The sequence below is a fragment of the Danio rerio genome, chromosome 13, assembly GCF_052040795.2.
Source record: "Danio rerio strain M-AB ecotype USA chromosome 13, GRCz13ab, whole genome shotgun sequence".
Lineage (NCBI taxonomy): Eukaryota > Metazoa > Chordata > Actinopteri > Cypriniformes > Danionidae > Danio > Danio rerio.
The window spans coordinates 44,639,477-44,653,612 of NC_141033.1; the positions used below are offsets into that span (position 1 = coordinate 44,639,477).

The 14,136-nt window shown below is 35.2% G+C and overlaps 1 protein-coding gene across 3 annotated transcripts in view; it reads right to left on the reverse strand.

The window, feature by feature from the left end:
- rmdn2 (regulator of microtubule dynamics 2) overlaps nt 1-14,136 on the reverse strand; it is a 66,024-nt gene that overhangs the window by 37,259 nt on the left and 14,629 nt on the right. For all 3 annotated transcript variants that reach the window (XM_087279725.1, XM_087279724.1, XM_087279726.1), the window contains exons 3-5: nt 6,823-6,997; nt 4,663-4,765; nt 3,505-3,565 (exon numbers count right to left, since the gene is read on the reverse strand). In XM_087279725.1, the coding sequence (XP_087135851.1) occupies nt 3,505-3,565; nt 4,663-4,765; nt 6,823-6,997 (339 nt within the window). The remainder of the gene's footprint in view (nt 1-3,504; nt 3,566-4,662; nt 4,766-6,822; nt 6,998-14,136) is intronic.

Sequence of the window (14,136 nt, forward strand, 5' to 3'; positions counted from 1 at the left end):
CGTCGAGCCTTGTGCCGAGTGTATGATAGGGCCTATTGTCTGACATAAAAGTGCTGGCATGCCGTTTCAAACTCCTGTAATGAACACCAAATTTACTTTGTCTTATGTGGTATTGTCTTGTTTGAAACACCACAGTTTAGTTTTTGCTTATAAATGCAGTAAAACAGTAATATTGTAAAATGTTTTTTAACGGTTTTTAATTGTTTGCCAGCCACCCCTTTTAAATAAATTAAAATACATACATTTATTTTTCGGAAAAAAGAAATACACTCGCTGACCTCAAATATATTGCACACTAGTGTATATAAACAGTAAAAATCCAACAGAAATTTCAAGCAATTAAGTAGGTGTGTGAGTGTATTTACATATTCGCTTTGGGCTGTCTTTGCATGTGTTTACATTCCTTGGGTGTGGTGATGCTATCAAGAATGTTTTGCAAGATATGAGAGTATATCCAGAGGAGCTGGCAGGCCATGAAAACACCTCCGGTGCAGGACACCCACACACACAAACCCTCACATATACATACGGACACCCACACACTCGCACATATACATATATACATGCAGACACCAAGCTGCTACAAACAAGTATGTAAATGTGTTTCACTGAAGTTAAGAAACCGATTTCTAAAAGTGCTACTCAATGCAAAATGTCATTAAATAAATTGCAGGATGTTGAAATAGTGGAATGAATAGACCACACAATGTGTGAGCAACAATGTCAGTGATTTGTAGTCAAGTCATTTAAGCTGGTAATCAAAATATATTTATTTCAGTTTGTAATGGAACGTTTTACATGACTTATAGATGTCGCATACACAGCACACGTGATGTATTGGAGTGTCTCTCAAAATATGATGTCTCACCTGCGCCCTCACAGTCATTGCATTACATGGAAGGGGGGGATTTGTTTTGCAGCCTTTGCAATAAGTAGACGTGGACGAAGCACAAGTGATTTACATGTAAAGTCAATGTAAAGATTTGATTAGATATCCTGTGGCGCAAATTAGGCGCTTCAGACTTCAAAAAAGTGAGCAAACATCTAAAAAAACGAAGCAATGTAACAGACAGAAAAGCAAGCAGTTTACAATAATGGAGATTGGCTGAAGGATAAAGAACGTGACCAAATTAAAAGACATTATTTGTGCTTCACACGTATGGCTGGTATTATGGTGTTGATGAAATTGATTAGTGATTTCGTTTAACTCTTTTCTGCAGTTAACGAGAGAAAACCAAAACGGTTCCCTGTGATGAGTTTTACGGCAATCCGTGTTTTAGGTGTATTACGGTAGGGAAAACCCTACCGCATTTCCTGAGAGAGGTACATGTCAGATGCTCAGGGTAGCGAAATCTAAGAGAGAGGACAAGTTTGTGCAACAAAATTAAACAGCCTTTCTTTGGCTTAATCCCTACCATATGAGATCTATTTTAGATCTTGTCTTGACAAGAGACCGAAATAAAGAAACTTTATTTTTATGATTTGTGTCCTTGTCATGGTATCAAATTACACACCTAACAAAGTAGGCAACCTAATATGGTAAAATAATATACACATTTTATATCATTTTTTTTTATATTTATGTATATGTAGTATAAATGCAAAATTGTTCGCCATGAAAAAATAGCCATTTTTATTGCAAAAAAAAACAAAATCATCCCAAAAAAAAAAAAAAAAACTGCGAAAAACTAGGGGGTCTGCCTTAATCAGATAGTTGAAGTTATATTAATTTATAATTTACTAAAATAATGTTAGAAATTGAGTAAAAAAAAAATAAATGTACACACACGCGCACACACGCACACAATAAATAGATCAAGAAATAAATTGAAAATGTATTAATTTTAATTCAAATTAGCAAACGGCAACTGTCTGAGCTGGGGTATTTACATAAAGCATTCTAATTGGCTAACTTTTCTGTTGGTGCTTGAAAAAAATGGGAAGCATTGACGCCCGGTCTGAATTGGGCGTAAGGAGCGGGAATGTTTACTTATTTATTTATTTATTTTAGGAGAGAAATGTTTTCTACAGGCCCACTCACCTGTTTAAAGCACACTTTACAAATGAAGTGCTTTTTTATATGAAGTAATCGTAAGAAGATGTCTTGTGCAAATGTGTAAAATCGATTTTTCTCTGGATTCGTTTACAGGTGTCAGATGATCGTGAAAGATGGAAAAAGATATATAGAGCTTTAAGAGCTCTGGAAGGGAGCATGAGAGCAGAGCTTATTAATATTCATGACCCTTCTAAATAAGGTAAAAATAGAGCTTCCTATTCTATGGGAAAAACATAGGGTTCTAAATGGGTTTCTATGGATTTTTGCACCTCCCTAAACCACATTTGGATATCAGAAAACAATTTAAACAATGCATCAATACACTCTATTGCAACTTTAATGGAGTGCCTGAAAATAAAACCATTGTGATTCCAAACACCCTTGCATGGAGGAAGAAAGTTAAAATATTTACAATTATGAGATGTGAATGATGTGATTCTATTCTGGACTCTTTAAAAGATATATTTTACTTGAGACACTTGTGAAAACAAAAACACATACAATGGTCAATAAGTGTACATCAGTCACCCCCAAAACATGTCACAGAGCAAATAAAACTATGCCTGTTAGTCTTTTAGTCCTTGACCAATGAACGCAGCAATGGAGTCCAGACCTTCTGCTGTCAGTCTGAAGGTCTGGCTACTCAATATTAACCTTGGCACGAATAAGATTTGTGTCCAACGAAGATTAACACCAATTATTCTTCTACCGTTTTGTTACAATTGTGTATTTTAATGCCTGACGATACTTAAAGTGCCCCTATTACGGGTTTTTGAAAATGACCTTCCACGCAGAGTATAACACAGCTCTAAGTGAAGTGAAATATCCATCGGAGGCTTAAATCTGAAAGTGCAACGTGTTTCATACTACTGAATCATCTATAAAAGAGTCGACTCGGAGTGGTTCAAATGAATCCTCTTGGTAACAAATCTTTAGCCATGGTGGCGTGACGTCGATACGGAACTTATTTGTTCAGCTTTTGCCACTGTATGGATCAATACTGAACGTGTGTCATGATTAAGAATAGAGCAATATGCTGGCATTTAACTGCATTGCTTAAAAGCACTCATGCATTGGGCTCACACATACACGCTGCACTCTGACTACTTCAAAATTGTCTCTCAGTCTCACACTGATAGCAGTCGACTGCGTTAAGGAGGGGGTTGGAAACAAATAAATCATTGAACAAATCATTTGGACTTTTTGGTGTAATTGAGTAAGAATAAATGCATATTATAAGACAATGTAAGTGTTTTTTGACCTTGCATAAATATCAGCCTGCGGTTGGAGACCCTCAAAACCAAAATATGACCCTTTTTTAATGCATAATAGGGGCTCTTTAATATTGTCAAGTCATCATTAAAATACTACAAAATGATTTGCTGTTGTGACATTCTGCTTGCTGCTTTATAGGAAAACAAATCATTTTAAAATATGCACAAACTCACCACTGATGTCCTTCTGCACATAGTGGATTGATGGAAATTGCTTCTTTACCGTATTTTTTTCCTGCAATGAAAAACCCAAACTAAATAAACAGGATGTGACAATTTTGCAGTATCCAATCTGTTATCACTTCTATAAACTAAATAAAACAAAACGAATAGGTTCATTGTGCGAAAGATAATCACATCTGGACCAACAGAGATGTACTTCCTCGAAATGTTTTAATAGCAGTGATAATTGGTCTGTTTCCAAACTCTTCGTACAGAGGCGTGACTGGAGCACAGCAATTAAAAGGCACAATAGAAAAGAAGGATCAGAGACTGAACTAGTTGATCCTGTCCTTCAATACAAATGCAGACTTAGTAGCTATTGTGTTACATTTAATTGGCAGGGAGAAGAGGAGAAAAGGGAACAGAAAGAAAAGGCAGAGATGGAGATTACACATGAATTAAGAGCAAAATACAGAGCACAAATGCATAAACATTTCAATTAATGGTATTTATCATTGATCACTGATTTAGAGATATATTCTTTTTTTTAAATGTGACTTTGTGTGTTTTGCAATCAAGCATTTAAGCAAAATCACGCATTTGAGGAATAATGGTATTTGAAAGCAATTCCTGAATTCCTTAATTAATCGGATAGGATAGGATAAACTTTATTTGTCCCCGAAAGGAAATTTGTCTTGGGCAAAAAGGTGCTACAACATTGCTCTAAACAGACAGTAAAATAAATAAAATAAACAAAACAATTAAGAACACATTGTTTACAAGATAAGACCGTACATAGTCAGCTGCTAATGTACTAATAATGCAGTGTTAATGGTGTTGGAGTTCAACAGTTTTATCGAGGTAGGAACAAATAAAGGCTTCAGTCTATTGGTTTTACACATTGGCATTCTTAGTCTTTTTCCTGATGGTAACAGCTGATATTCACTGAAAAGAGGATGAGTGGAATCAGCACTAATAATTATGGCTCTTCTCATGACCGCCTGTTTATATAGAGTCTTTATGGGCTTGTATTTTTTTATTCCTATAATTTTCATGGCTGTTTTTTGATTATGAACCAATTTACAGTAATTAAATGTTTGTCAAATGAATTTTGGCACAAATGTCTGTCATTTATAAACACATATCAATCTATTATTGTATTAGTATTACCGTTCTCAGCACAGCTTTTCTTCTCCAGGTGGTCCGAAGCAAAATCATGTGCATCTGCATAGGCTCTGGCCAAACGCCAAAGATACTGGCAGCGCTGATCAAACTGATAAGAAAGAAAAAAAAAAAGTTGAAACAAATTTTAGTTAAACTAGAAGCCATCTTTCAAATGTTTGTGATTAATACGATTTTGCTCATCATCTCATCGAAAAAAGAGGAAAAAAGTTATTGTGAAAAATTATTTACATTTATTTACACCACAGCTATTTTATATTTTAATATATATTGTAAAATGCTATTTATTTTTGTGATGACAAAGCAGAATTTTTATAATCATTACTCCCATTTTCAGACATGTGATCTCATAGAAATAATTTTTAAATGCATTTTAAAACACTTTTTTGAAATGTATCGTTAACAGTAGAAAAAAACATTATGCTGCTACTTAAAGGGAAAAATCAGACTTTCTTCTTTTTAACAGAAAACTGCATATTCTGAAGATTTCTTTAAACCAGCAGCCACTGACATACATAGTAGGACAAAAAAAATGCAATGATGACAGAATTTTTAATTTTGGATGAACCATCCCCAAATGTCACACATCTTTTTGAAATTCAAATACTCTGAAGAATTGTTCGGCTGCATTAATTTGGGAAACCAAAGTCAGGAACACTCCCCAAAAGACATTACATTTAGGCACAATCCCAATTGAACCCCTTAGCCCTTCCCGTTACCCCTCGTTTTGCGCGTTGCTGTCAAGGGGTAGGGGTGCCCCAATTCTCTTTAGCTTGAAGGCATAGGGCTAAGAGGAAGGGGTAAATACCCCTTCGAACGCAAATTTTTCCAGACCACACTCGAAACCATGGGGGAAAAAAATTTCCCAGAATACACCTGCCACAACGGCAGATCGCTACACCGGGAAGTAAGAAATCCACAAATTAGTATTTTTTTATCATTATTACAAATTATTACAACAAACAAGCATATGTTTTATTATATTCATAACCACGTTCGTGTTTTACCGTCATGCTTTAAAAACAAAACGCTAAAATAAAAAACTGCTAAATTTCACAATCTATAATCCATAATCATAAATCCTGGACAGCAGTCCCACAACATTCTGACACTCGATGACACTCGAATACCCTGTCAGTAATGTCTAGAGGCTGGGACTGAGCTTTTTACATTGTCTGCTATAATGTTAATGTTGTTTTTGGTGTGTTTAAATGCACAGTATATTTTTATCTTATTACTACATTAGATCGTTATGATAACATAATATATGCCTTCAGTGATTTCCTGAAGATAAAAAACAAAAAATAACACAGCTGGACTAACTACAGCAGTCGCGATTGTCTGATCTCATATGAAGCAAGAGATCGCGATGACGTATGATGACGTGTGCAGGTGCTGTAGTGCTGTCCCAATTCTTAGGGGTAAATTTTAAAGCTCTTCTCCTTCACACTCTGTTTTAAGGGCCAAGGGGAAGGGGTAAGGGTACAAAAATAGAATTGGAATTGGGCCTTAGAATGGCATCTACACTTATGTTAGTCTATTTCTCCTTATCCTGTAGTCTCTATAATCCTGGACGAGGCCATATCCTGAGCAAATGATGGTTGTTATGAAGGAGTGGAGAGGGGGAAGACTGATTCCTAAAAGACCCGAGTGACAGACGAGTCTCCACATTGATCCTTTGGGCCAGCCTTAACACCAACGATGGACGTACTCCAGCCTCCGTCACCTAGACTGCAGCTCTGCACCAGAAGTTTGGCGAGTGGAGAAATGGTCGTCCCCAGGCAAGCCTTGTTTCTCTCGCATTTTTTTTCCTTCACTTTCATCAATTGGTGAAGTTTGTTCCTCACCCCTGGCTTGCTTTGTTTGGGATTTGTATTTGGACTTTCAGCATGTGAAATTTAAACCACACTAAACTGAACTAAACCAAACTTCAACGGTTTCAATTTACTAGAACTTCTATGCTAAGCTGCTTTGACACAACCTCATTGTAATAGTGCTATAGAAATAAAGAAGAATTGAATTGAATACATTTTTAATAACCCATGTGAAACAAAAACCAAGATATATTGCGACACTAATTGTTGAATGTCAAAGTTGAAGCATCAGTGTTGTATTAAACAGAAATTTATTTCATGGTTGTCTACAAACCTCTTCTTTCCTCTCCAGCAGAATGCTCAGGCCTTGTGCTTTCTCAGGCCCATTGCAGCTGTGCAGTCGGTCTGCTTTCTGCAGCAGAGCCATGAGTTCATCGACTGGTTCCTGCTGTGGCTTTCGCTCATCATCACTTTCATCTTCCTCTGAATCAGTCAGTGCAGTTATATACCTGCAGAACAAAGAATAGGGTACAGTATGATTAAATAAAGAGAGATTGAAACTTGATAAACTGTAAAACGTTTAGTACACTGTAAAAGAAATGCTGTGTTCCACAGAATAGATGTGTTAGGACAAATTTTTTAAGTGAATTCAACAAAAAAAAAAAAAAAAAAAAAAAAACTGTCCCACCAAAATAACTCAAGAATTGAGTTGTTTCAGCTCAACCAATTTTGCTTTCCACCTGGATTTTGTCTACCCAAATTTAAAAGCTTCCCAAATCCACATGCAGAGGTGTAAATGCAAAAATTTGGTATCATTTTAAAGAAAACCCTTTGAATTTTCATAAAACACTATTGAAGGTGTTTAAAATATATGTATATGTTGTCTGTTTTATAATGAACCCCTAAAAAAGAGGTGCCTTCTGTATTTTTTTTTTAAAGTGTACCTTTTAGGTTCTTTGTGGTCTAGTGTGCTGTAATTAATTTTGGGGGTTCCTGCACATATCTGTAATCATAGAAAAAAAAGAAAAATGTCTCTACCATAATCTATGCAAAAGTTATTGTATTCCAACTGATAAGAGGTGCTGTACTAGCCACAGAGAATGACCATTGTTTTCATATTTCACTATTCTTTTGTTTGATCAAACATAATTCACTATGTTTGGACCACATCAGACATATAAAAGGATTACTTATGCACATCACCTCAAAAACAGAGGAGAATTGCCCTGAAGCACACAGCATAAGGTAAGAAATGACAGCTGTCTGTGTCTGTACCGAGTCCGCAGAGTTTAACTGGTTAATATAAATATGTAAGTTTAGGTTCTACATAAACATCTAAAGGTGAGACACTTCAGCCAAGACACTGAATTTTGAGCTTACTATATTTTCACAAAGTGTTTTAAAGGGACACATTCTTTTCTTCTTCGTATCCACCAGAGACTTTCTTATCAACACCCCATGCTTCTTGAAGAACATGTGGGCTTAAACAACATGTAGGAGAAACACTCTCTCCTCTCCATAAGCAAATAATAATAATAATAATAATAATAAATAAATTGAAGAATCGAACCAACTTAGACTTGTCATAGCATTTACATATTGCTGTATTTATACGTTTAAATAGAGCTTCTTTTATCCTCACTATTAAGTCACTTTGGATGAAAGCATTTGCTAAAAGAATAACTGTTCATGGTTTCTGCCACATTTATTCTTCCATGGCGGGGCGCCACACCAAAATTCAAGATAAGTTGATTAAAATAGAGCAAACTTTTCTGTAATCGTAGTAGTGCTGTGCATTATTTCTTTAATCATGCTGACTGACGGACTGGGCTGCCAATGCATGAGGCGAGCAAACACAACGTAGCTTTCAGTTATGATGAACAGTTTCCATAATTATATATTATTTATAGATTAAGGTCTGTGGTTTTGCACACAATGACTATCTTGCTGGAGTTTATAGCTGTTTTACTTCAGGACGCATCAATGCCACTCTGTAGGTCTATTGGAGACATTCATAAATATTTCTAGCAGATCTGATAAATGTTGGAGACATACTTGTTACTTAAACGCACTAAATCACACTTCAGCAGGGTTTATTTGAGAGCGCATAAGAAAATCTGCACTTGAGCAGCGCATTTTTGAGGGTGTGCAAGAAGTTTTGTGCATGAACAGAGAAAAGTGCACGCAAGCAAAGACATTCGCATGCTTTACGTATTACATGAATGCGATCTTAACTTGTAATTCTGCGTTCACAACATTTGTCATTGAAATAACGATATAGGTAATTGGAAGATCGGTGTAAATGTCCTGCCACCACAGCTGGAAAATATCCTAGAAGAAATACTGATGTTTATATTTTTCCAGGCCAATGTAAAGACAACATCTAAAATAAATTTTCAACACATACATTACAACATATTTTTAAAGGCTGTTTTGTTAAAATAAGTTTTTCTTACATAGACCAAACTTAAAATTTCTATGAATATTTATATTCTAAAGGTTTTTTTAAAGAGGGATAAGTTCATATTCAATATATCTGAAATTTTTATTCTACAAAAAATGCCTGTTCACAATATTAACTGGACTGTTAGGTGATAAAAAAATGATCCTTCAAAGTCCCTTTGTAAACTCTTAAAAAAAAAAAAAAAAAAAACTAATAATAAAAATAAGAAAGAAATTTTAACCTGACCAGTTCAGATTTTTATGCTAGAAATGCATGCAAATTAGGGAATATTTAATTAAATGCCTCATTACACCATCACTGTAGATTTCACTGTGTTTACACGTGCTGAGGAAATTTACTTTCCAACATGTTTCTTAAGCAGAAGACCTACCAGAAACTGTCAGAAAGGAGCTGATGAGTGTACTCACACGGAATCTGTGCGCGCAGAATAACGCAGATTTTTAGCCCATCATTGATTCTGTTTATTTACTAGTGTAAATGTGTGTAAATTTATATTTATTCAGTTTTCAAATTAATTTCAGTAATATTATTGACTAATATGAAAATATGCATATGGCTTATTTACAATACAGTTTGTAAAGTAGTATTTTCTGTCTTTTAGTAAATATATTATATAAGAGACTAGAGAAAAAAAATTATATCCTCAGATTTTTAACAAAATTCTGCGTGGAAATAGCAAAAAAAATGTCCCTAGATTCCGCCTGGCCCTGATTAACAATGTATATAAATGAATTACCTTTTTTTAACCTTGGGTGGATGTAAATTTATTACAGATAGAGCCCCACAAAACAAAATAAGGAACCTTTTAGGAGACAGTTCACCCCAAAATGAATTCTGTCATCATTTATACACCCTCAATTTCTTTATTCTTCTGAACTTAAAAAATATTTATACACTGAAGAATTATGAAATAAACAAGCCATTGACTTCCATAGTATTTTTGTCCCTACTGTTTTTTCCAACATTCTTCAGAATGAATAGTTTTGTGTTCAACAGAATACATTTATAAAAGTAAAGGACCACTTGAAGATGGGTAAATGGTGAACTATCTATAACTATCTTTAACTTAAAACTCATCTATACTAGGCTGAGCAGCATGCCTAAAAAAAACACTGCTTACTTCTTTTGGTTTCAACCTGCTTTGTTCCTTACAAGTAATAGAAATTAAAAGAAAGTCCTATTTGGAGGTCAAGAACAAATTTGGAAACAAACGCACAAAAACCCAAAGGTGTTTTCACGTCACTCTGAGTAACAGATATGCATTCACATAGTGTTTACACGCAAAACATCAACAGGGACTGTGCACAAGGGTAATTAATTGTTTATTGAGATTACCGGTTTCAGTACTGACACCTTAAGGCTTTCATGCAAAAACACTGTGAGGTTTGTTTATGTATATATATATATTTTTATAACAAGGCACGCAATACCTGCCTAATGTTTATAGCCTTAAAAAAAAGACCCTTTTCAATGACTGTAGGCGTACACTAACACTCTCTGCAACTGAGATGAGTGTGTAAAAAAACATAAATTACAGGTTAAGGTACAAATGAAAGGCTTCAGAAATAGTGAAAACATAAAAGGCTTCCATTAGGAATTGGCAGCTACGGCATTTGCGTCATTTGGGGCTTCGTGAGAACATTTGAGACTGCGAGCGGTAGTTCTGCAGGGATGTGTTGGAGCTGGAACCTCCGAGGGCACTTCAATGGTGCGCACATGAAGGTCGCTTATAACAATCAAAGGGAGAGCAAATGAGAGGAATCAGAGAAATGCTCAGAGATTGGAGAGTCAGTGATTGAGCTGTGTGGTAATGTAGCTTAGTGTTAACTGATGGTGTGTCTTTGATTAAAGGAACTACAGTTACACATTGACTGCCAGAGTCATTTTGGCCCTTTTCTTAAGTCTGTCTGAAGTAATAACTTTCTCAGACTCTCATTATTACCAAATGTATACTGACAGCTCTTTTTTTTTTTTTGAGTTTCTCATCTTTTCTTCTGCGATATCATCCAGGCATCATTCTGAGTCGCTTTTCAACATTCAAGTTGAATGTACTCAAAGCACTACAAGCACCAATATACTAATATTAGAGGTGTCACTTCTTCAGTCTTGATGAGCATGAGGGTGAAACTTGCATTGAAGATTGGAAGCAGGACTGAATTTGAACCACAAATCAAGAGCTTCGCACACACCTGGTAAAGCTGGCCTCTGTGTTGCGCATGTCACTTGGCTGGACGGACGGCCGAATGTGATATAACCGATTTTTTTCTCAGCAGAGTTTAAAGGTTGCTGTGTTATTCATATCCAAGCAGAGGCTGCAACTACAACTGCAGCCACACATTAAACATTGACATTACCATGCGATGGAATGTCACTTTAGATGTGCAGAAAGCTGCATTATTGAAGTGCAGTACAGATATATAAGCACCGCAATCAAACTATTACCATCTTGTAGGACTTTTAGCCGCATTTTGCAACAGGACAGTCCACACAGCTGTTTAACACTATATACTCTGCACCTACACACATATCCAAGCGCGCGCACACATACTGAACTGCTGGAGAGTCAACACACCAACCTTCATCAACACCAAACACGTTCAAGTATTTAGGTATGTTTAACAAAAGAGAGAGCACAACATCTGTCTCACAAAAGGGCTGGTCGATTAAGGGAAAAATCATAATCATGATTATTTTGGTCATATTTGTAATTACGATTGTTCAAAACGATTATCAGTTGAAGTCAAAATTATTCGCCCTTTTGTAAATTTATATATATATATATATATATATATATATATATATATATATATATATATATATATATATATATATATATATATAAATAAATATTTCCCAAATGATGTTTAACAGAGGAACTTTTCACAGTATTTCCTAAATTATTTTTTCTTCTAGAGGAAGGCTTATTTGTTTTATTTCGGCTAGAATAAAAGCAGGTTTAAATATTTTGAAACCTATTTTAGTAGCTCAATATTGTTAGCCCCTTTAAGCAATATATATTTTTGATTGCAGAAGAAACTACGGTTATACAATGACTTGCCTAATTACCCTAATTAAGCCTTTGAAAGTCACTTTAAGCTGAATACTAGTATCTTGAAGAATATCTAGTAAAATATAATGTGCTGTCATCATAGCAAAGATAAAAGAATTTAGTTATTAAATATGTTATGTTTAAACTGTGCTTTAAGCATCTTCACTTTAAGAAAAATAACTAGCTACAAAAGTCTTTCAGTCAAGAGCAGTAAGGGATTTTCTCCTTTTGTTGTTTGATTAATAATAAAGACAGTCGGCCGCAGGAATATTGTGCGCTGTCACTTTAAGAATAGTGCGGCTCTGATATGGTTTCTCTTTCACGTGTCTTTTGATTCTCAACTTGTTTGTTTATTACACAAACGAGGGTTAATATGAATAATCACTAAACACCGCGCTCTGACACAAATGTGCATGTATTTGACGATTAAAGTGCTCACATTAAGATGGCATTAGATGTGTGTGCTCTGCTTATCTCCGAGCCTGTCCAAGGTTAAGTGCGGCGCACACACACACAGAGCATGTGCGCTTTTACGCTTTTAAAAATATGAATGATTCAAACGTACATCAATGAATGATGCGCATTCACGGGCTGCAAAAGTTACATTGCAGTACATTCTTTTAGTAATTTTCACGTGGACTTGAGCTTTGCAGAGCAACAAATGTGTACAATTGGAAAAGGGGCGCCGGGCGGTATAAGATGGAATAATCGTTTATCTCGATTAATGGTTTTTTATAATCGTTAGAAGCCAAAATCGAAATCGGATTTTCGATTAATTGCACAGCCCTACTATTATGTTTAGAAATGTGTTGAAAAAAATCTTCTCCATGTTAAACAGAAATTGGGAAAAAAAATAAACAAGCGGTCTAATAATTCATGGGGGCTAATAGTTCTGAATTCAACTGTATATGTATATGTATATGTGTGTGTATATATATATATATATATATATATATATATATATATATATATATATATATATATATATATATATATATAATTAAAAAAGACTATTATTTTTATTATTATTTTATTTAAAGAGTATTTTACTATTCTAATATACATGAATTTGTCTTTCCACTATCTGGATTAAGAGATGCAGCCTCACACAAGAAAAACAAAACCTTCCACAGGGATTATTCAATGCCAATCTTTTATCTTTCTCTTTGTGTGGCCAGCATGAGAAGAAGCGTAAGCTCAAGAGCACAGTGTTTGTTTGAGAGTATGTCTTACATCTGTCCTCAGCAAAGATCAACAACTGTCAAGGATCTGGCGCTACACTGAGATCTGAAGCATCATCTGGACCAACATTAACAGACATCATTAGAGCCAAAGTTTGCATGTGCGCTCCTTTTTTACTTCTGTTTTGTTTATCTTTGCGAGGTAATGAAAACCATAGCTTATCATCACATCTCTATTCATTTGATGAAGAGAAACAGATTTTTATGTTGACTTTGAAAAGCCAACATACTGTTTTGCTATTTAAACAACTAGTTGATACTTTTATTCATTCATTCATTAATTCATTTTCCTTCAGCTTAGTTTCTTATTTATCAGGGATCGTCACAGCGAAATGAACCGGCAACTATTTCTGCATGTTTTAAGCAGCAGATGCCTGCGACCCAGTACTAAAAAACACCCATACGCTCTTGCATTCACGCATGCACTCATACACTATGGCCAATTTAGTTTATTCAATTTACCTACAGCACATGTGTTTGGACTGTGGGGGAAACCGGAGCTCCCGGAGGAAACCTATACGAACACGGGGAAAACATGCAAACTCCACACAAAAATGCCAACTGATCCAGATGGGACTCAAACCAGCAATCTTGCTGCCCATTAGTTGATACTTCTGATATCAAATTTTTGAGCTTACAAGCTACAACCAATAAACTTAAGCTCAGAAGAGATCAGATATTTTGTTTAGATATTTTTGTTTTTTGTTTTATTAAAGTCAACTGTTAAGAGTTTCTAGTTTTCCTCAAAATATCTTCTTTTGGTCGGCACCAATAACTTAGTGGTTAAGCACGCGGACATACAGCACCATGGTGCTCACATTTCCTAAAATGAAAGGGTGAATGTTTGTGCTTGTTGTGGTGAATGTTTCTACTCTGCCTAAAAGTGAACAGATT